This window comes from Oncorhynchus mykiss, chromosome 7 (assembly GCF_013265735.2).
Source record: "Oncorhynchus mykiss isolate Arlee chromosome 7, USDA_OmykA_1.1, whole genome shotgun sequence".
In the NCBI taxonomy this organism is placed as follows: Eukaryota; Metazoa; Chordata; class Actinopteri; order Salmoniformes; family Salmonidae; genus Oncorhynchus; species Oncorhynchus mykiss.
In genome coordinates, this window is record NC_048571.1 from 11,030,756 (window position 1) to 11,055,330 (window position 24,575).

The 24,575-nt window shown below is 42.7% G+C and overlaps 1 protein-coding gene across 3 annotated transcripts in view; it reads left to right on the forward strand.

Moving 5' to 3' along the window:
- The window catches only part of LOC110495463 (interleukin-1 receptor accessory protein-like 1), a 413,831-nt gene that overhangs the window by 14,478 nt on the left and 374,778 nt on the right, over positions 1 to 24,575 (forward strand). For all 3 annotated transcript variants that reach the window (XM_036982526.1, XM_036982528.1, XM_036982527.1), the window contains exon 2: positions 6,091 to 6,192. In XM_036982526.1, coding sequence (XP_036838421.1) covers positions 6,111 to 6,192 — 82 coding nt within the window. In that variant the 5' untranslated portion in view covers positions 6,091 to 6,110. The remainder of the gene's footprint in view (positions 1 to 6,090; positions 6,193 to 24,575) is intronic.

Genomic DNA, 24,575 nt, shown 5'->3' on the forward strand with positions numbered 1-24,575 from the left:
ACATGGTAGCAGCACAAAACATGGTACAAACATTATTGGGCGCAGACAACAGCACAAAGGACAAGAAGGTAGAGACAACAATACATCACCCGAAGCAGCCACAACTGTCAGTAAGAGTGTCCATGATTGGGTCTTTGAAATGGCAACATCATTTACATGCCATGCACTGGCGCCCAATCACAGTTATCACAGGAAGCTAGTAAACCTAGACGATTATGTCTATTTAATCATTGTGTGCTCTGTTTGTAAGAGAGGGACCACATCGAGAGTATCTTTGGTGGTAATGTTTGCAGCGACACGAGCGAGAACGCTAATTAAAATGATATGATTTGAGTATTGTTTTATCGGTTTAGTGTAGTGAGGGTGTGACTTGTGAAGCGTCATTAGCCAACTAGCGCCCTGCGCTACAATGGCCCTTTCATAGCAGGGTGGTTTGTGGTGGTGTCGTCATCCTTGGCTGCAGTCTAATCTGGAACTGACACACTAACACGGTCTCCTCAGGCTTATTATGGTTTACCAGGTTCCCCCTCCAGATTCTGTGTTGTGTCTTTGTCGGGTATTAAATGTCAACGTGAAGTTTTTAAACATTGGAAGCTACCACATGTCAATTGAATTGACAGGCATTGAAATGAGGGAGCTTGCCTCGTGAGATTATTGGCAGTCTTTGGGCTGCTTCATTATTGGTTGTTAGATCATACAACCACCCCCCAAAACAGTGGCCTAACACCAGAGGAATTCAGATTAGAATTGATTATGTAAAGGATTAGGGAGCAGGTGAAATTAACATGTTAGTTAGCATGGCAACAAAGCCAGATATATTATTACTCACTACTTTGACACAGCTTCTTTGATGAAGTTCATTTTATCTGGGTCCATGATGATAAATCCTTAAAGAGAGGAATAAAAAGAAAACTTTTGGAGAATGGATTTGCATACGGGCATCATTTATTTGAAAGGCTAATTGCAGATGTGTGGGCAGCTGCAGAACATGATATCAAATATTTGTTTTCCCCGTTTTGAACTATGATACAGATCAGTAAATGATGATTAAATGATTTGCACGTGGCGTAATCTGAAAGACACATCTCAGTTTTTTGTAGGGTCCTGTGCAGTTGTAAATCAAACAAATACATGTGTGAACACCAAAGGTGAAATAGTCAATCGTGCAAGGGTGGCTTCTACTATATTGTGTAATCCACCTTCCATATGGTGGTGATTGGATGTAAATTCACCTTCAGAATCTTTTACTCGTGACCTTTTACCTGGTGTGTTCCTTTCGGTACAACTAACTATGTTCTTGATTTGACCCATAGCCTTACAATAGGACTACATACATACGGTGCCTCCGGAAAGTATTCAGACCCCTGGACTTTTTCTACATTTTGTTAAGTTACAACAAACTCAAATTTATTAAATAAATAAAAATCCTCAGCAGTCTACACACAATACCCCATAATGACAAAGCGAAACAGGTTTCTAGACATTTTTGCAAATGTATTAAAAGTAAAAAACAGAATACCTTATTTACGTAAGCATTCAGACCCTTTGCTTTGAGACTCAAAATTGAGCTCAGGTGCATCCTGGTTCCATTGATCAACCTTGAGGTGTTTCTACAACTTGATTGGAGTCCACCTGTGGTAAATTCAATTGATTGGACATGATTTGGAAAGGCACACACCTCTCTATATAAGGTCCCACAGTTGACAGTGCATGTCAGAGCAAAAACTAAGCCATGAGGTCGAAGGAATTATTCGTAGAGCTCCCAGACAAGATTGTGTCTAGGTACAGATCTGGGGAAGGGTACCAAAACATTTCTGCAGCATTGAAGTTCCCCTAGAACACAGTGGCCTCCGTTATTCTTAAATGGAAAAAGTTTGGAACCACCAAGACTCTTCCTAGAGCTGGCCGCCGACCAAACTGAGTAATCGGGGGAGAAGGACCTTGGTCAGGAAGTGACCAAGAATTTGATGGTCACTGTGAGAGAGCTCTAGAGTTTCTCTGTGGAAATGGGAAAACCTTCTAGAAGGACAACCAACTATGCAGCACTCCACCAATCAGGGCTTTATGGTAGACTGGCCAAACAGAAGCCACTCCTCAGTAAAAGGCACATAACAGCCCACTTGGAGAGTGCAAAAAGGCACCTAAAGACTTTCAGACCATGAGAAACAAGATTCTCTGGTCTGATGAAACCAAGATTAAACACTTTGGCCTGCATGCCAAGCGTTATGTCTGGAGGATGTCAGGTTCAATAGCCTTGTTTGTGCATTGTACAAATCCCTACAACTGGAGTCCGGGGAACAGTCCGGCTAGTCGATTACCTATCAACTAGACTCCGTAACAGAAACCTGGCACCATTCCTACGGTGATGCATGGTGGTGGCAGCATCATACTGTGGGGATGTTTTTCAGCGGCAGGGACTGGGATACTATTCCAGATCGAGATGAACAGATCAAAGTACAGAGAGATCCTTGATGAAAACCTGCAACAGAGCGCTCAGGACCTCAGACTGGGGCGACAGTCCAACAGGACAACAATCCTAAGCACACAGCCAAGACAACGCAGGAGTAGTACCCACATAACACCAGTCTCAACATCAACAGTGAAGAGGTGACTCCGGGATGCTGGCCTTCCAGGCAGAGTTGCAAAGAAAAATACATATTTCAAATTGGACAATAAAAATAAAATATTAAAATAAAAATAACACAGACATTGGACAGAGGAACTCTGCCTAGATGGCCAGCATCCCAGAGTCGCCTCTTCACTGTTGATGTTGAGACTGGTGTTTTGCGGGTACTATTTAATGAAGCTGCCAGTTGAGGACATGTGAGAGGCCTGTCTCAAACTAGACACTCTAATGTACTTGTCCTCTTGCTCAATTGTGCACCGGAGCCTCCCACTCCTCTTTCTATTCTGGTTAGAGCCAGTTTGCCCTGCTCTGTGAAGGAAATAGTACATGGAATAGCCTTCATTTCTCAGAACAAGAATAGACTGACGAGTTTCAGAAGAAAGTTCTTTGTTTCTGGCCATTTTGAGCCTGTAATCGAACCCACAAATGCTGATGCTCCAGATACTCAACTAGTCAAAAGAAGGCCAGTTTTATTGCTTCTTTAATCAGGACAACAGTTTTCAGCTGTGCTAACATAATTGCAAAAGGGTTTTCTAATGATCAATTAGCCTTTTAAAATTATAAACTTGCATTAGCTAACAAAATGTGCCATTGGATCACAGGAGTGATGGTTGCTGATAATGGGCCTCTGTACGCCTAAAAGAATCAGCCATTTCCAACAGTAATTTACAAAATGAACAGTGCCTACACTGTATTTCTGATCAATTTGATGTTATTTTAATAGACAAGAAAATTGCTTTTCTTTCAAAAACAAGGACATTTCTAAGTGACCCCAAACCTTACAACCTGGAATTAAATGTATTTTTTGGGGGGTTTGTATCATTTGATTTACACAACATGCCTACTACTTTGAAGATGCACATTTTATTTTATTGTGAAACAAACAAGAAATAAGATAAAAAACAGAAAACTTGAGTGTGCATAACTATTCACCCCCCCAAGTCAATACTTTGTATGGCCACCAAGTCTCTTGGGGTATGTCTCTATAAGCTTGGCACATCTAGCCACTGGTATTTTTGCCCATTCTCCAAGGCAAAACTGGGGGTGTACAGTAATCTTTAAGTCATACCACAGATTCTCAATTGGATTGAGGTCTGGGCTTTGACTTGGCCATTCCAACACATTTAAATGTTTCCCTTTAAACCACTCGAGTGTTGCTTTAGCAGTATGCTTAGGGTCATTGTGCTGCTGGAAGGTGAACCTCTGTCCCAGTCTCAAATCTCTGGAAGACTGAAACAGGTTTCCCTCAAGAATTTCCTTTTATTTAGTGCCATCCATCATTCCTTCAATTCTGCAAGTTTCCCAGTCCCTGCCGATGGAAAAACATCCCCACAGCATGATGCTGCCACCAACATGCTTCACTGTGGGCATGGTGTTCTCGGGGTGATGAAAGCTGTTGGGTTTGCGCCAGACATAGCGTTTTCCTTGAGGGCCAGAAAGCTAAATTTTAGTCTCATCTGACCAGAGCACTTTCTTCCATCTACACGTATTTGGGGAGTCTCCCACATGCCTTTTGCGAACACCAAACGTGTTTGCTTATTTTTTTCTTTAAGCAATGTCTTTTTTTCTGGCCACTCTTCCATAAAGCCCAGCTCTGTGGAGTGTACGGCTTAAAGTGGTCCTATGGACAGATACTCCAATCTCCGCTGTGGAGCTTTGCAGCTCCTTCAGGGGTATCTTTGGTCTCTTTGTTCCCTCTCTGATTAATGCCCTCCTTTCCTGGTCCGCAAGTTTTGGTGGGCGGCCCTCTCTCTTTAATGGTGCTCCATGGGATATTCAAAGTTTCTGATCTTTTTTTATAACCCAACCCTGATCTGTACTTCTCCACGACTTTGTCCCTGACCTGTTTGTAGAGCTCCTTGGTCTTCATGGTGCCGCTTGCTTGGTGGTGCCCCTTGCTTAGTGGTGTTGCATACTCTGGGGCCTTTCAGAACAAGTGTATATATACTGAGATCATGTGACAGAACATGTGACACTTAGATTGCACACAGGTGGACTTTATTTAACTAATTATGTGACTTTTGAAGGTAATTGGTCGCACCTGATCTTATTTAGGGGCTTCATAGCTGTCACGTTCTGACCTTAGTTATTTTGTTATGTCTTTGTTTCAGTATGGTCAGGGTGTGAGTTGGGTGGGTTGTCTATGTTCGTTTTTCTATGATTTACTATTTCTGTGTTTGGCTTGGTATGGTTCTCAATCAGAGGCAGCTGTCAATCATTCTCCCTGATTGAGAACCATATGTAGGTAGCCTGTTTTCTATTGTGTTTCGTGGGTGATTATTTTCTGTTTTCTGTTGGGTGTCTGCACCAGCCAGAACTGTTTTCTGTTGTGTGTCTGCACCAGCCAGAACTGTTTTCGGTTGTCGGTTTATTGTTTTTGTTCAGTGTTCAAGTTCTTTATTAAAAGATATGGACACATACCACGCTGTACCTTGGTCCTCTTCTCCTTCACAGGACAACCGTTACAATAGCAAAGGTGTTGAATTTTGTCCATTACATGAAAACCAAATAAAAATCCATTTAAATTACAGGTTGTTATGCAACAAAATAGGAAGAACACCAAAGAGGATGAATACTTTTGCAAGGCACTGTAAATGTGATATTTCAGGTTTTTTGTATTATAATAATTTAGAACAATTTCTTAAAACCAGTTTTTGCTTTGTCATTACGGGGTATTGTGTGTAGATTGACGAGGGGAAACAACTATTTAATAAATTTTAGAATAAAGCTGTAACCAAACTAAATGTTGATAAAGTCAAGGGGTCTGAATACTTTCCAAAGGCGCTGTAACAAATACTGTACCTCCACTCACCCTTCAGTGGTTCTTGTTATTGATTGTTAGTGTTACAGCCATTCCTACTGGGCACATACTGGTTGAATCAATGTTGTTTCCACGAACCAACGTGGAATAGATGTTAAATTGACATCTGTGCCCAGTGGGCTGTTTCACTGTTTTAGATTTTACTTTTTTTAAATGTATTAATGATTGCAAGCATAAGGGAATGTATGTGGGCTTAAAGATTTGTATGTTTGCTGCCATTTCCTAATAATATGTTTGCTTTGATGTTATACTCTATCATGATTTACTACTTTATGTTGTATTTCATCCTTAAACCACGAAGCAACATATTCAGGATACACCGTTTCCCGTCCAAATCTAATACATGAGGTGTTCCGTCATGATTGTGGTCTATAGCACGCTGTGCTTTAGACAAAATGACTGTCTAGGAAGAGTGAGGGAGCTGTTGAAGCCAGTTAAAGGGATCTATTGCGTTCTACATGATGGGATGTACTTTGCTCGCTCTTTAGAGGCATAAAAACAAAAATGACTGTTTAGATTTAGTGTGTGTTTCTTGATTTATGTTTTGTCTACAAAGTGCATTATCTTCTCTAAAGGATTTGTTCATTATTCTTACCTTTATGGATAGTCTCTAACCTCTCTCTCCTCTCCACTAACCCCATAGGACACTTGGCCAGGTGAAAAATGAAAGCTCCCATCACACTCCAGATTCTTCTCTATGCTGCAGTGGTTCGAGGTTTCAAAACAGTGTCCAAAAGAGGCTCAGGTACGTCTCCATTGCTCAATTGTGTTAGCTGTTAGCTGTCTGTCACTCCAGCCCCGTGGTTGAACCTCTCCAGGTATTGGAATCATGGAGAGACGAGTGTGTGATTGAGTCAACTTAACCGTGGTTGGTTGGAGTTGATGTTGGATGATGAATATTCAAAGGAAGGTCCAAATGGAATCTTCTGTTTTCCATAAACTTTTAAGAGCAATGGCTTTTTTCTATGTTACATTTCTATTCCTGTCAATGCACTAACGCTAAGGACATTAAATGCATAAACAGCTAACTTTTGTGGTTCTATTGGCTTTTGGTTCTATTGAGTGCTGTCGGTTCGGGCTCCAATCTGGGCTGCTATTTATTATGAACCATCTTCAGGTTGCCTTGGCATTTGTCAAATAAGCACTGTCTATCCACGCCTGACATTGACAGATGGCATCTCCAGTTCAGAAGAGAATGTCTGTCTCTCATACACACTCATAGTTCCCTCTCTCTCTCGCTCTCTCACTCTGTTTGTCTCTCTCTCTTTCTCTCTCTCTCTCCCTGTCCATCCCTCCAAAGTTCTCTCTACATTCCCTGATTTGTGAACTTTAAGCCAACAAGAGAACAAATTAGACTGTGAAATAGACGAGAGTCAGAATATTCACCCTACTGTACAACAAAACTTTTGATCAGCCTGCCACTCTGCTACACTAAGACAGCACCTTCAGCTGCAGAATGGGCTTTAGAAGAAACAGCATTGTGTGTTATTCTGTAGTGGTCCATGGAACAGTTGGATAATGGATCTGTCTCTCAGCCTTTCCACATGTTTGCGCACAAATGTTGCTTTAACAGCAGTCAACATTCCCTTTGCAATCTCAGAGTCAAGTGCTTTCAACAATGGATGGCATATGCCATTCATACATACTCCTCAAAGAATAGTCACTTCTCAGTTGAGGTCCTTCAGCATCCTGCATTTCACCACAGTTTCAATACAATTACCCTGGCTTTGTGTGATATATTGAGAGTCATGGCAAATATAGCAGTGTATTGTGAAGTGGTATATGATGAGGACATGGCCATGTGTTCATTCTAGATATCAGTGGTATTACAGTAAGGGATATCATTGATATTACAGTAAGGGATATCAGTGGTGTTACAGTAAGGGATATCAGTGGTATTACAGTAAGTGGTAGTAAGGGATATCAGTGGTGTTACAGTAAGTGGTAGTAAGGGATATCAGTGGTGTTACAGTAAGTGGTAGTAAGGGATATCAGTGGTGTTACAGTAAGTGGTAGTAAGGGATATCAGTGGTGTTATAGTAAGTGGTAGTAAGGGATATCAGTGGTATTACAGTAAGTGGAATCAGTAAGCGATATCAGTGGTGTTACAGTAAGTGGTAGTAAGGGATATCAGTGGTATTACAGTAAGTGGAATCAGTAAGCGATATGAGTGGTGTTACAGTAAGTGGTAGTAAGGGATATCAGTGGTGTTATAGTAAGTGGTAGTAAGGGATATCAGTGGTATTACAGTAAGTGGAATCAGTAAGCGATATCAGTGGTGTTACAGTAAGGGACAGCAGCGGTAGAAAGGTGTCTCCCGACTACCCCGCTGACGGCCAGATGGCCTCTCTCTCTCTCTCTCTTGCTCTCTCTCTCTTTCTCTCTCTCTCTCTCTCTCTCTCTCTCTCTCTCTTGCTCTCTCTCTCTTGCTCTCTCTCTCTCTCTCTCTCTCTCTCTCTCTCTCTCTCTCTATCTCTCTCTTTCTCTCTGTTTCACCCCATCAGGGAGTCAAAGTCTCTCTTGGAGCCTTTATCAGCTCTAATTTGAACCAGCGGAATGCTATGTGCTGCCATATCCACCGTGTCCCACAGGGACGTATTAAAGGTGGTTCTACCAGGGGAGCGATGTGGGAGGAGAGACATTTCCTGTGACCTAGCATTTCTCTGGCTATTGACGGAATAGAGGGAGGACATCATTCCTTCATTGATAACATGCAGGCAAAGGAGAGACCTTGAGAAATGTATTTGTATAGCGAATATTTATAAACATCTGTACATGTCATTCAAGGATGAATCTGGATGAATCTGTGGGAAAAACAACATATAATGGAAGACATACTGTACAGTGATAGAGATATTTTAGTAGTAGTTTATTAATTCTCAGAAGGATATTTGCTTATGTTGTGTTTTCAATTGTCCTTTAATGCATATCAGACAACAGGGCCTTTAATACATATCAGACAGCAGGGCCTTTAAAACATATCAGACAGCAGGGCCTTTAAAACATATCAGACAGCAGGGCCTTTAAAACATATCAGACAGCAGGGCCTTTAAAACATATCAGACAACAGGGCCTTTAATACATATCAGACAGCAGGGCCTTTAAAACATATCAGACAACAGGGCCTTTAATACATATCAGACAGCAGGGCCTTTAAAACATATCAGACAGCAGGGCCTTTAAAACATATCAGACAACAGGGCCTTTAATACATATCAGACAGCAGGGCCTTTAAAACATATCAGACAGCAGGGCCTTTAAAACATATCAGACAGCAGGGCCTTTATTACATATCTGACAGCAGGGCCTACAGCAGGGCCTTTAATACATATCAGACAGCAGGGCCTACAGCAGGGCCTTTATTACATATCTGACATCAGGGCCTACAGCAGGGCCTTTAATACATATCAGACAGCAGGGCCTACAGCAGGGCCTTTAATACATATCTGACAGCAGGACCTACAGCAGGGCCTTTAATACATATCAGACAGCAGGGCCTTTGATACATATCTGACAGCAGGGCCTTTAATACATATCAGACAGCAGGGCCTACAGCAGGGCCTTTAATACATATCTGACAGCAGGGCCTTTGATACATATCTGACAGCAGGGCCTTTAATACATATCAGACAGCAGGGCCTTTAAAACATATCTGACAGCAGGGCCTTTAATACATATCAGACAGCAGGGCCTTTAATACATATCAGACAGCAGGGCCTTTAAAACATATCTGACAGCAGGGCCTACAGCAGGGCCTTTAATACATATCAGACAGCAGGGCCTTTGATACATATCTGACAGCAGGGCCTGCAGCAGGGCCTTTAATACATATCAGACAGCAGGGCCTACAGCAGGGCCTTTAATACATATCAGACAGCAGGGCCTTTAATGCATATCAGACAACAGGGCCTTTAATGCATATCTGACAGCAGGGCCTACAGCAGGGTCTGTAATGCATATCAGACAGCAGGGCCTTTGATACATATCTGACAGCAGGGCCTACAGCAGGGCCTTTAATACATATCAGACAGCAGGGCCTTTAATGCATATCAGACAACAGGGCCTTTAATGCATATCAGACAACAGGGCCTTTAATACATATCAGACAGCAGGGCCTTTAATGCATATCAGACAGCAGGGCCTTTAATGCATATCAGACAGCAGGGCCTGCACCAGGGCCTTTAATGCACATCAGAAAGCTGGGCCTGCAGCAGGGCCTTTAATGCATGTCTGACAGCAGGGCCTGCAGCAGGGCCTTTAATGCGTATCAGATAGCTGGGCCTGCAGCAGGGCCTTTAATGCATATCAGACCGCAGGGCCTGCAGCAGGGCCTTTGATACATATCTGACAGCAGGGCCTTTGATACATATCTGACAGCAGGGCCAACAGCAGGGCCTTTAAAGCATATCAGACAGCAGGGCCTTTAATGCATATCAGACAGCAGGGCCTTTAAAGCATATCAGACAGCAGGGCCAACAGCAGGGCCTTTAAAGCATATCAGACAGCAGGGCCTGCAACAGGGCCTTTAAAGCATATCAGACAGCAGGGCCAACAGCAGGGCCTTTAAAGCATATCAGACAGCAGGGCCTTTAAAGCATATCAGACAGCAGGGCCTTCAATGCATATTAGACAGCTGGGCCAACAGCAGGGCCTTTAATGCATATCAGACAGCAGGGCCTTTAATGCATATCAGACAGCAGGGCCTGCAGCCCTAGAGCTTGAGGAAAGGTTTTCGCTTTCATGGCGACAGTCCCTGTGGGCTTCCCCTCCAGGTAGGTGGATGAGCCGGAGCCTGAGGTGGTTATTTGAAATGTGTCCTCTGATAAATAAAAGCCCTGCTCCGCACTGCGTTGTTAGTCCAGGTCCATTGTTCACTTTCCTATTAGAGACAACCTTTTTTCTTTACCATGAATCAGGCAGCTTGCCTGAGTTATGCTTTAAATCCTATTGACCTGAAATGGTTTATATCGTTTCATTATCTTTCCTTTGTTTTTAAATGTATTTAAATAAAGATGAAATAAAAAAATCTAAAAACTTAATCACCGTACTTTCCAGCTGGAAGCTGTTGGATCAACATAGACATTACAGGACATGTGTCGTCTAAACGTCTGACCCTACAAAACAGGGACGTTTTCCCATTTGTCATCCATAATATCCTCTTTGTTAGTTAGAGTGCTGATGTTGAATAAATGGTTGATCAAACAGAGGATTTGTTTAATGCAACACATCACATTCAGGAGAGAATCGCTGCAGGTGATACAAGGCCTCTAGACCCCAAACCATTTGATCACAGAGTATGAAATGTGTTTTTTTCCCCCTGTTATTATTTCCATTTTATTCAGTCCTTCTGTAGAGGAAATGTCCCCGTTTCGAAACAGTGTTTGTGGACAGTGTTGTCAGCTTTGACATTGTGTTTTGACCATACTTGCTGGTAGATTCAATAGGGGGGAAGCCTGAACAGCCACTGTTGGGTAACCTAGCAATGATTTGAATGGAATGAAGTACTCAGAATTAGACTTGGTTCTAAAGCAGCTGTCTTCTTGTGCTTCTCGCTAACAAGGCAAGACACTTTCAGTAGACTTTAATGAATTAATTCGATACAATGGAAATGTTTCCTCTCATTATATTCCCAGATATCACAATTGCAACCCAGTCATCTTTAGACTAGGTGTTGACCAGACTCAGCAGACATGCATCATTTGTCATCACCGTAGAGCAGGTGTTCCCCTAGGGGTACACACAATGCCATCGGGGGTACGCCAAATAAAAATATGGTTCACATTTTAAAATATATATTTTTAATGTCTTCACATTTTCAAACAGGACTATACATTTGGGTGAGTTTTTTTTCCTCGCCTGAGTTGCCTCGTTTCACTGCCAAAAATACAATTAAACCATCTAGTGTTCAGCGAAATAAAAACACAATGTGAAATACAGGTAGCCTAGTCAAATAATTAACATCCAATCACATTAACCGTTACTCTCTCACGGGAATTCCACAAACGGTCCGTATGTAGCCAAACGTAGCTGCTGCTCATTCTGTTTGCTCAAAAATTGCTAAATGGTTAAAAATAGTAAGGCCCGCGTCCATAGAGACACATACCAGCTCTACTAATAGTACTGCTACTACCCGCAGTGCTACACCTGCACCTGTCGACGACACAAGATGTTGTGCTTCCACGAGCACATCCAATGCTAGCATCAGTAATTCTACGTTTGTTGTTAGCTCAGCTAGCATAGACACTGACAGTTGTGAATCTGATGCAGCCGATGAGCTACTGCCCTCTCACCTAGCACCGAACAACAGACAGGGACGTTGAACCGCAAATATGATGAGAACTACATTGATTTGGGGTTCACTTATTTTGGGAGTAGTGCCTTTCCTCAGCCACAGTGTGTTATATGTGCAAAAGTACTATCTCACAACTCGATGAAAACTTCACTCATGCGCAGACATTCAGAAACAAAACATGCCAATTTGAAAAATTAAGCCACAAGAGTTTTTTGAGCGAGAATTAAGAAGACTTTCGAGTAGTAAGACGTATAAAAGCAACAGATACCATTAATAAGAAGGGGCTAGAGGAGTCTTATATGGTGAGCTACCGAGTGGCTAGGACAGGCAAGCCCCATACTATTGTGTAGGACTAAAATCTTCCTGCTGTCACTGATATGGCTGGGACAATGCTGGGGGAAAGGCCAAAAAAACTATACAGACAATTCCTTCATCAAACAACATTGTTTCACGACACATCAGTGACATGGCAGGAGATGTTTTGAAACAATTACTGCTTCATAAACAAGCCAGTGAATTCTATGCATTACAGCTGGATGAGTCAACAGACGTGGCGAACCTGGCACAGCTCCTGGTATATGGCCCGTTACGTTTATGGGGGGTCAATTAAGGAAGACATCCTTTTCTGCAAACCACTGGAAACCAGGACAACAGGAGAGGATATTTTTAAGGACTGAACAGCTTTGTGACATCAAATGGACTTGGTGGTGGTCAAGATGTGTTGGTATCTGTACTGATGGCGCAAAAGCAATGACAGGGAGACATAGTGGAGTGGTAACTGCAGCATCGACCGAGAGGCTCTTGCTGCCCAAGGAATACCTGACAGCTTGAAAAACATTTTGGACACTTCAGTGAAAATTGTTAACTTTGTTAAAGCAAAGCCCCTGAACTCTCGTGTATTTTATGCACTATGCAATGATAGCGACCATGTAATGCTTTTACAACATACTGGTGCTGGTTATCAAGGGGCAAAGTATTGACACATTTCTTTAAATTGAGAGACAACCTTAAAGTTTTCTTTACTGACCATCATTTTAACTCGTCTCACTGCTTGCATGACTGGGTGATATTTTTTCTCGCCTGAGTGATCTGAATATAGGATAACAGGGACTCTCCGCAGCTATATTCAAAATTGATGCTTTGATTAAGAAGTTGGAGCTCTTCTCTGTCTGCATTAACAAAGACAACACACATATCTTTCCATCATTGTATGATTTGTTGTGTGCAAATGAACTCAAGCTTACGGACAATGTCAAATGTAATATAGCGAAGCACCTGAGTGAGTTGGGTGTGCAATTACGCAGGTACTTTCCCAAAACACAAACAACTGGATTTCTTATCCCTTTCATGCCTTGAAATTGCAACAAGCGGTTCTGCGAAAATGTCAATTAATAGGAAGCCACTGCCAGATTTCTTGATTGGGCTGCCCTCAAGAGTATCCTGCCTTGGAAAATCACGCTGTTAAGACACTGATGCCCTTTGCAACCAAGTACCTATGTGAGAGTGCATTCTCGGCCCTCATTGGCGTAAACTAAATACAGGCACAGACTGTGTGTGGAAAATTAAGACTGAGACTCTCCAATAAAATCCAACATTGCAGAGTTATGTACATCCTTTCAAGCACATCCTTCTCATTAACCTGTGGTACGTTATTAACAATTTTTGATGAACAAATAAAGTTTTATATGTAAGATGGCTAAATAAAGAGCAAAATTATTGATTATTATTATATTATTATTTGTGCCCTGGTCCTATAAGAGCTCTTTGTCACTTCCCATGAGCCGGGTTGTGACAAAAACACTCATTCTTATGTTTAATAAATGTATTGTATAGTGTGTGTGTGGCAGGCTTACAATGATGGCAAAAAACAACATTTGATAGTGCGCTGACCCTGGTGCTAGAGGGGGTACAGCTGACCCTGGTGCTAGAGGGGGTACAGCTGACCCTGGTGCTAGAGGGGGTACGCAGTTGGAGGTTGAATGTTTGAAGGGGTACAGGACTATAAAAAGTTTGGGATCCACTGCCTTAGAGGAAGCAGCAACTGCACCCATGTCGGCCATTTTGTGTCAAAGCAGTTGCCCTGATCCTATAAGGGGAGAGAACAGAGGGGACAAGTTAGAAAACAACCATACAGAGAGAGTGGTGATACCTAAATACTGGCCTTGGGGCCACATCTGGCCTCTTGTGGCATATCAACATAAATTCAATTAAGAAAAATCCCTTAATATGTACTCTGACAATTTGAATGTTCAAAGAGGTTTAAAATTAAATTGAGCTTTCAGAAAAGCACAATGATATACACATTTTCAATAAATTAAAATCATTATTTTTGCTAATAAGATTTGAAATATTTGATTGAACGTGTCACTTCAGGCTAAGTCCTGAAGGTACCGTACCTCTGGTCTGTGACCACCACAATGTCCACTTAAGCCAAGATAGAATCCAAATCCCATGACTAAAATAAACAGACCCAGTCATCTATATTCATTCCTAGTATAATTGCTCCTGGATTTCCCACCAGCAAACATTGATGACTGCTGTGGATTCTAGCCTAATCTCTTGACAATGATTGATGCAAATGTGATATCTCAAACTCCTCCTCTACCGCAGGATATATCTCTGCTCTTTAGTATCCGTTCCTTAGTGACAGACACGTTTAAAAGACAAATGATTCCTGTCAGCTGACTCTCCTAGTAATTATGACAAAATATTAAAACTAACTTCCAGCTTCTTTTACAGCCTCATTTGAATTATGATTCAAATATGGAACAGCCAATCTCTTCCTGGGGTTGTTTATTTTCCACCAAATCAATGGCAGCTCTGAAACAAAGAATTTCTCTCTGAGATGATGGGACTCAGTTACTGATGGTTTCACGTCTCAGTGTGCCACTTCGGATGAAGAGTTGCTGTAAATAAGACAAGTTAGCGTGCTATCTGCCTCACCAGCCAGGCCTTGGTTCCCGTTAGACTACTTCAAAACAGCACAGCCACTGAATATATCCTTCTATCCTTCTATTCTTCTATCTAGCACTGTCACTCCACCACTACAGTGCGGTTGTGTCTCAAATGGCACCCTATTCCCTACATAGTGCACTACCTTAGACCAGAGCCCTATGGGAAGTGCAGGAAGTGCAATGTAGGGAATAGGGTGCAATGTAGGGAATAGGGTGCAATGTAGGGAATAGGGTGCCATTTGGGACACTACGTACTGTAGTTGTGGACCACATCTCACGGCTCGCCATATTTTCCGTCAGGAAACACATCCAAGGACGTCCTCGCAGTCAATTAAATCTACGCTCCTCGTCTTCCTCAACAGACTAAAGTACAGGGAGGATGTCAGGAAGGAATTGGTACCTCGCTGCTGCTGCTGACCCCAATGGGGATACTCGCAGTTTGACCAATAATAGGCCCCAGCAAATCAATTAGAGCCATGCACTTGACTTCGTAATTTATATTAAAGGATGTTAAATATGGCAGTGATCTGTCAGCAATGACAGCCCATAGACGTTGATGGAATAGGACCAATGTGTTAGGCCCAAAGATCTACCTGCCGATCAGAGTGAATGGTTTGCATATAGGCTAAATGTAAAGTAAACCACTTTAGATAATCAAGCACAATTTGCATGCCGTTGGCCAGAGCAGCACTGACTGAAGTCCTTTGTTAAGTGCAACCCAGACTGTTACCTTCTGCAGTTAATAGCTTCACACAGACAGAACATTGTCTGATACTGCTAAACTAAAGCTGACATGAAGCATGATGAGCTTTTTTAAAATTCAAATCAACTAGTGAAGAAGTAGGAGTACGATCAATGATTGGATGTACATGACAGCCATGGCGTAAACATATGGTGACACAATTGGAACAAATGAACAAGAAGCGGAGACGGATTTCCACACATTAAAGTAGAATTAGATATCTGCCTCTGATCAACTCATTCAATCTGAAACCACAAGGCTAGCAGTATTGATCGCAGCGATATTATCTATGCTTTGCAGTCCGCGGTATCTTCCGCTGCTATGTTTTGATACTCTGTTTACTAGCCTAGCTAGCGTTGTCTGGGTGATCGATGTAATACACCGTGCTAGATCCATGGTCTTTTACCTCTGTTCAGCACATATCATTTTCAATCAATCCATTTCAGTCTTGTATTGATTTGCATCCTTCAGGACACTTGTAGGAGACAGCCCTAATGATGATAATGTTAATCATCACTTGCAATAATGGCTGTTAGACAGCTGTTTGCCTCCGTGAGTCTCATAGGTCCTCTGAAAACACACACATATACAGGCACACAGACACAGACACAGACACACACACACACACACACACACACACACACACACACACACACACACACACACTGTCATCTTCCTTCAGTCAATACTCCCATAGCTGCCTCTCAAGTAGTGAATGATTGTCTCCGTTGTGTGGGGGGCTCACGGCAGGAGAGATTGATCACAGCCATGATGTTGGCAATGAAATAGTCGGGTCACTTGGAATTTGTTTTCCTCTTCCCTGCAGCTCACAGCAGCTCTCATCCAGTCAACGTGCTGCTGAATGCTGCAGTCTGATGAGTGAGGTAGTGAGTTTACAGGGATCTGCTGGCCGGCCAGGCCCTGAGAAAGATGCTATAGCCCTTTGCTGCCTCAACATGGTGATCAATCTGGAGTGGCTCTCCCAGGAGTTACAATGTGTTACAATGCCACAGCCACACGGTCTCTATGGTCTAGACTAGAGGTATTGCCTGGGCACTTTGTGGAAAGAGCATCTGGAAAGGTGACGGTGTGAAGTGAATAGCTACTTTGATGGTTCCTACCATATACATATTGCATAAAAGTATGTTCCCTTGGTTACATGCAGATGCTGGGAGGAATACATTACCATTTTCTCCATCTGCCGCTCACTGCAAGGGAATGTAGCTCCCATCCCCTCCTGTGCTCCTTCATTCCTTCCCTCCAGACTGCCGTCTTTTGGCAACAGCACTTTGTCTTGTGAGTTGACCCGTCGTCCTGCGCTGCAATTCACTGCTCCCTTCTGACAAGTGCTTAATGCGTGACCAAAGCCCCTAGATTGAGGCCATTGGCCATCATTGGCTAGTTCACAGCAGCTGTAGGTTTGTCCACTTAACCCTTAATATCCAAGGGCCCAAGCGTCTGAGCATTGAAAGTACAGTATACTCTGTGAAACCTCCCGTCTGTCTGTGAAGCCTCCCGTCTGTCTGTGAAGCTTGTTTCATAAGGACAGTATAGTGGACTTGTTGACATCCTTTCTCAGTAACAATGGAGCAGCTGTACTATGTCAATTGTCTTTGAGCAAAAGTTTATTTTATAATATTCCATTATTTCTTGCAGATTAACATTTATTGTCATGAGTTGTCCTGGAGGCTGAACCGAGCGATAGATCAGCTGCAAAGTCACAATTGGGTATATTGAACAAATTAATGAAAAAAAATGTGTTTTTAATTTAAGGTTATGGTTAGGCATTAGGGTTAGCAGTGTGGTTAAGGTTAGGGTTAAGGTTAGGATTAGGTTTAAAATCAGATTTTATGACTTTGTGGCTGTGCCGGCTAGTGATGGGTGCTGCATGGCTAACCCTGCATGTCAGATATATTCTAATATGATACCTCTACCTCTTCTTGCAGGTGATAGCTGGCAGGAATTTTCCACAGTACTTACATCCATTTAAAATGCGACCACAGCATAGTAGTTTGCTACAGACCAAAACTTCAACGTTGACTTTTTTCCCTGGCTCTGACAGTGAGCTTCATGACACCAGTTCACTTCACATGGCTGGGGGCTTTGGACAAACACAACACTAAAACTACCCACAAATTAATATAACGAGGGGAAAGTCCAAGAGCAGCATTGTGTCAACATTGATTTATTCAAAGGCAGACAGAAACGCTGCACTTAGCCTACTATTAACATGGACTACTACCCCGCACAAACAGGATACCACATTTCACTAGGAATATCAGTAAAGAAAATACTCGTTTAAGGTTTCCTAAATGTTTTCTGCAGCTTAGCTCTTTAGGCTGGCATTTGTAGCCAATTTGAAGGATTATGTGTGTGGTTGATAATGAGCTGTTGGCAGAGAGGATTCTAACATGGAGGAGGCTAGAGAGGCCTTTCTTCTTAAACGAAGAAATTTGAAATCAATGTCCTGGTTTCTGTGACTACGAGGGTTTTTAAAAACGTATAGGCAGTCATTCCTAGGCTGAAATTACTCTTATCTTCATTGACGGACTCGAGCCAGGGGAGGAAATTAACCAGTGCTCTGGGTGTCAGACCTGCTATGACTAAAATTTTTACCCTCTCTCTTATTTAGCAGACGCTATTATCCAGACTTACATGAGCAATTAGGGCTAAGTGCCTTGTTCAAGGGCACATGGATAGATTTTTTACCTAGTTCGCTCGGAGATTCGAACCAGCAAACTTTTGCTTACTGGCCCATCCTCTTAACCACTATCCCTCCCTCTATCTTTCTCTCTCTATCTATCTTATCTTTTAGTCATAGCAGGTCTGACACCCAGAGCACTGGTTAATTTCCTCCCCTGGCTCGAGTCCGTCAATGAAGATAAGAGTAATTTCAGCCTAGGAATGACTGCCTATACGTTTTTAAAAACCCTCGTAGTCACAGAAACCAGGACATTGATTTCAAATTTCTTCGTTTAAGAAGAAAGGCCTCTCTAGCCTGTCTCTCTCTCTCTATCTCTCTCTCCTCCTCCCTCCCTCTCTCTCTCTCTCCCTCTCTCTCTCCGACTCTCCCTATCTCTCTCCTCCTCCCTCTCTCTCCTCCTCCCTCTCTTCCTCCCTCTCTCTCTCCTCCTCCCTCTCTCTCTCCTCCTCCCTCTCTCTCTCTCTCTCTCTCTCGCTCTCTCTCTCTGACTCTCCCTCTCTCCCCCTCTCTCCCCCTCTCTCTCTCTCTCTCTCCCTCTCTCGCTCTCTCTCTCTCTCTCTCCCCGACTCTCTCTCTCTCTCTCTCTCTCTCTCTCTCTCTCTCTCTCTCTCCGACTCTCCCTCTCTCTCTCTCTCTGACTCTCTCTCTCTCTCTCTCTCTCTCTCTCTCCCTCCCTCTCTCTCTCCGACTCTCTCCCTCTCTCCCCCTCTCTCTCTCTCTCTCTCAATTCAATTCAATTCAATTCAAGGGCTTTATTGGCATGGGAAACATGTGTTAACATTGCCAAAGCAAGTGAGGTAGACAACATACAAAGTGAATATATAAAGTGAAAAACAACAAAAATGAACAGTAAACATTACACATACAGAGGTTTCAAAACAATAAAGACATTACAAATGTCATATTATATATATATACAGTGTTTTAACAATGTACAAATGGTTAAAGGACACAATATAAAATAAATAAGCATAGATATGGGTTGTATTTGCAATGGTGTTTGTTCTTCACTGGTTGCCCTTTTCTCGTGGCAACAGGTCACAAATCTCTCTCTCTCTCTCTCTCTCTCTCTCTCTCTCTCTCCGACTCTCCCTCTCTCTCTCTCTCTCTCTCTCTCTCTCTTTCTCTCTCCTCCTCCCTCCCTCTCTCTCTCTCTCTCTCCGAATCTCCCTCTCTCTCTCCCTCTCTCTCTCCCTCTCTCTCCTCCTCCCTCCCTCTCTCTCTCTCTCTCTCTCTCTCCGACTCTCCCTCTCTCTCTCCCTCTCTCTCTCTGTGTGAATCCCACAGGGCAGCAGTGTGGATGGTGCTGACAGTGACGGTTGCTGCCATTGATTACTACAGCTTTGTTACAGATGCTCGAGGGGAAAGGCCGAAAGGCATCTCTGAAATTAATTACCAGTAGCAACATCCTTACCTCTATTCATCGAGTGACAGCTCTCACCCGTGATGACTTACTGCCGTCCACATTACTTAGATCAGAGCACTTACTATTAAGGAAAGTGACAGTTATTAAACAGACAAAGTATGAGCTAGTGAGGTGCTGTATGGATTCCTCTTCAGTGATGGCCTCCTACCGTCAATTTGACCAACAGAATCCAGATGTATTGTTGTCTTTCAGGGACAGGATGTTGTTGTGTTGTACCCGAACAATGAATTGGTTTTCCATTCATTTGTGGACTGACTTTGAGTGTTGATCCTGTTTCAAGTCAGATCCTTCTTGAGTGAAACTCAGTGCCAAAGCCACGATCGATTACTGTACTTATTTTCATTTCAGGATCATCTCAGTGTTGTGCAGCTGTAGCCTACTCTTCAATGCTATCCCTATGGATGAACTCTATCACAGTCACTCATCATTAACGGAATATCTTTAGTTGTGTGAAACAGGCCAGATGAATAATTAAAATGAGTCACTGCATCATTACCATGCATGATCTGTTACAGAGAAAGAGGCATTGCTTCGTAGAACATATGAGACTATAGCTTCTCACCGAGAACACACAAAGCCGTTTAACTATCGATTTACGCGCAGAGCACTGCATCATTTTTATTAAGGACACAAACCAGAGAGGAAGAGATCCTCTTTTTTTCCTTTTTGCCATATCTCCCCTGACAACTATACACATTCTGAGTTTATCTCCATAACAACAATCTCCAGTCATCTCCCGCCCTGGGTATACTGTATACACTCTCTTCCTTCTGCAGGTTTTCAGTCCCAGGGGAAATTGGATAGATTGTTTTATAAATGAGGCAGTCAATCTAAAGCCAGAGACAATGGACTGGCAACTCCCATAAGGAGATTTCCTCAACCGGTGTTCTCCTTTCTTCACTCCTATTCTCTCTCTCTCTTTCTCTTTCTCTCTCTCTCTCTCTCTCTCTCTCTCTCTCTCTCTCTCTCTCTCTCTCTCTCTTTCTCTCTCTCTCTCTCTCTCTCTCTCTCTCTCTCTCTCTCTTTCTCTCTCTCTCTCTCTCTTTCTCTCTCTCGCTCTCTCTCTCTCTCTCTTTCTCTTTCTCTCTCTCTCTTTCTCTCTCTCTCTCTCTCTCTTTCTCTCTCTCTCTCTCTCTCTCCCTCTCTCTCTCTCTCTCTCTCTCTCTCTCTCTCTCTCTCTCTCTCTTTCTCTCTCTCCCCTTCTCTCTCTCTTTCTCTCTCCCCTTCTCTCTCTCTCCTCTCTCTCTACCTACATTGAGACAGGGGCTATGCGGTAAGGAGCCAAGTGATTGCTGATCGTTATGCTTAGAGCCACACAACAACATTGTAAACACTGGAACGATATCCCAGGGTGCATTCCATGACATTTTAACATGCAAATAGTGTAACACTTGATCAGACAAAGCACTTCTATGACCTTCTCTATCTGTAGATTAGGCTAGTCACCGTCCTTTTTAGGATTTGAACACAGTTGTTATACATGCTTGCTCTCATGCAGAGACACAAATCAGTGAGTTGATAATGATATTGCTCTCCCAGCTGTTTAGACAAGAATGCATTGATATTATTGATCCCCCCCCCCAACAAATGTCAGCTAGTCTAGAAATTTCCATTTTGCTGAATTGTTGTGTGAACATGACAGATCTCACTTCACCTTTGGTAGAAATTGTTCATGAAGAACTTTCATTTGAGGAAAGGTAGTTCCCCCTGAAATGGTGCTGTGGACTTCCTCCTTTACAAAACAGGCTTATTCAAACAATTACTATTTTGCACCTTGGCACATTTTACTGTAAATGTTGTTAAAAAGGGCAGATGATGCTTTATAAAGTGATGATTCACTGTTTTGATGTCTTGGGATCTGTTGTGAAGGTGCCATACCAGGAGAAATAAGATTGTTCGTATTAACTTGGGAAGTTTCAAATCCACCAACAGTGTTTCTTTATACTCTTCGCAACCTTCGTATCCTTCGTCCCCTTGGTACTCTTCGCCTTCATTTCGAATGGCATCAAGGAACCAACCGTGCGACTGACTGACGTGTTAGGAGGTAGCTAGGGCTCTTGATAAATCCCTTGTGGAGTGAGTGTGCCATTGTAAATGCAGGAAGTCTTACAACATGGTGGCAGTTGACGGGCTGTCAAGCCTCCTCACGTCTGTCTCAGAGCCTAACAGTCTCACAGCGTGTGGCCCTATTCACTGGTGCTCTTTGGAGAACGTTTGGAAAAACCCTCTACAGGCTCTCTGTGTTGCGTCAGCTCCCTGTTCGCTGTATCCCCATTTGACGTCGCTCTGTGAAAACACTGCTCTCTTGTTGTTTTTGAGCCACTTTTTCCAGCTTCGAAGGAGCTGGAATTGGTGAAAGGAGGCACAATCAACCTGTTTCTGTGTCTGCAACATGCAGAAATAGCCAGAGGGAATATTTATTGGTGGAAGGGGGACTAGCTGCCAAGTTAAGGGGTTGTTGTTTTTGTTTCTGGGTGGAATGGCAGGAGGAGGATGTAAGCTGGCTCCCAGAGGGGTGCAGCCTTTGTTGGGTGCAGAGTACTGGCGTTTGAGAACTGGCGAGGGGCAGGAGTCCTGGAACAGAACCAGGCTGTCTCTCCTTTCTCCATTCTGCAGGGTTCTCTCTTCTCTTTCTCTAACGGTTGGGAAGCCAGGGCTTCTTTCTCACCAAGGTTCTCCTGTCAACACATACGAGCAGGTCCATTCAGCTCTAATTCCTTCACGCTTTTTATAATGAAAAAGGAAATTACCTGGGATTTCCTTTTTATAGAAGCGCTTGTCTCGGATCAATTCTTCCCCTGAAAGGCTAATTTCTGAGAGAAAATGTGTCAACACAATCTACTCTATTTCACTCATCTCCTGTTGGACCTTGTAGCTTTTTACATGAACATTCAGTTGAATATAAAACGGAACCAAGTGACACCCTGCCGCTTTAAGCACTGTATTCTCATTGATATGAGTTTTATTGATTCAATGTCACATATTTCCCTGTCACGTTTAATGTCATTTCGACTCTGGCGTACATCTGAGATATTTACTGTTTCCTTATTTATTGTTACCTATTGCTGAAAACGGCTGAAGATGTGAGATGATTTCCCTGCAGTGCTATGATCAATAAATTCTACGTGTTAATTAAGTTCCAGTGTCAGTACCCGAGACGCCTCCTCACGTACAGTATGTCCTCTCCCAGACCTTATTATTCAAAACGACCAATGGGAGAGCAGCGTTGGGAGTGCAGTTTTCTGTGTTCAGCGTCATGGAACCTACGCCAAGGCCCGGGGGGGAGGGGGGGGGGGGAGCAGTCCGTAATTTACAAGACTGTCATTCATTTAGTCTCTGTTTATATGACACAGGAGTGGCAGAACATTATAGCTCTGTAAAAGTGAATTAGAGGTGAAGTTCTTGGCTGTGGGGTTATGAAATGGCTATGAATGCTTTTATAGTCCTCTGTGGCCTATTTCACAGATTAGATTCCATTCATGTGTAAACATAAATGAAAGGTACCAATGCCCTCGTGTTCCCATCCATTGGCATGACGACGAACCCCTCTCAGCCTCATCCAGAGGATCTACAGTACCACTACAGTCATGACATTTAGAATCCATGTTTTATCACCTGTAAAGAGGAGAGGACGGATTTGGAGATGCTATATTGTATGCAGATACAAGGACTGTAGGATACAGTCATTTGGACAATTTCCATCTCCTAAATTACATGATCCCCCCCGCATTCTGAAATTGCATTTTTGTTCCCCCCAGTTTTATCATTGGAATATGATACAAAACGAGGCAACATGGTGCTTTAGGACCATGCGGACGTCTCAGAGCAATCAGTTAGGCTGTTTGGAGTGTTAAAAAAAGTGTTGGTTTTAGATTTTAGACTTGAGAAAAAACATGAACAAGTAAATAATGCCTCCCCCACTTCTAAAACCAAATTTGCGCCCCTGATTTTCAAGTATTTTCAGATTTTATTAAATTCAAAAGGATGTTTCTTTTCCCCTCTAAATATAGTCTTGGTTGTTTTAGCCTTGCCTTGCCCTCAGACCGTGAAAGGGTTCAACCGGATGATATATACTTTAGATGGTTTATTTGACAGAGATCAGAATCATTAACCATCAGTGCAGCTTTGAGTAGATATGTGACTGGTTTCCTACTATGTTCTCTTTTAGCCAGCCAGTCAGAGTATCCCCTCAGCTGTAGCACAATGCCTTCTATCCATCCTGCCGTAAACAAAGTGAGGTCACATGAGCCGGGCAGAATCCAGAGCTTGACAATAAGAACACAGTGTGTCCACTCAACGTTGACACAACAATCAAAACAGGAATTGATCATGTCTTTGGGATGTGTAAGCTGTTTCTGTGTCCATTCAAGTGGTTATCATCCCTGTGAAAGATGTGATGATAGGCCAGGGAAAGATACTGCTAACATAATGAGGTTTATTCAAGGGAGGAACAGACTGTCTCTATTCTCCATACATGGTCAATTGTCTGTGGTGTGAGAAGCTGGGAGCTCACTCATCTTCTCACATTGGTAATGTGATGCGGACCCGTGGGGCTTTGTGGCAACTCATAATATGCTGTCGCTATCTCTTCCCTTCTAATACTAGAGTGGTATCTGTGCATGAAAAGTGATGCTGTAGCAATGTCCTCTTATCTCTTTATCCTATATGGTGGTCTGTGTATAGTTAAGTCATTATATCTCTGTATACTATATGGTGGTCTGTGTATAGTTAAGTCATTCTATCTCTGTATACTATATGGTGGTCTGTGTATAGTTAAGTCATTCTATCTCTGTATACTATATGGTGGTCTGTGTATAGTTAAGTCATTATATCTCTGTATACTATATGGTGGTCTGTGTATAGTTAAGTCATTCTATCTCTGTATACTATATGGTGGTCTGTGTATAGTTAAGTCATTATATCTCTGTATACTATATGGTGGTCTGTGTATAGTTAAGTCATTCTATCTCTGTATACTATATGGTGGTCTGTGTATAGTTAAGTCATTCT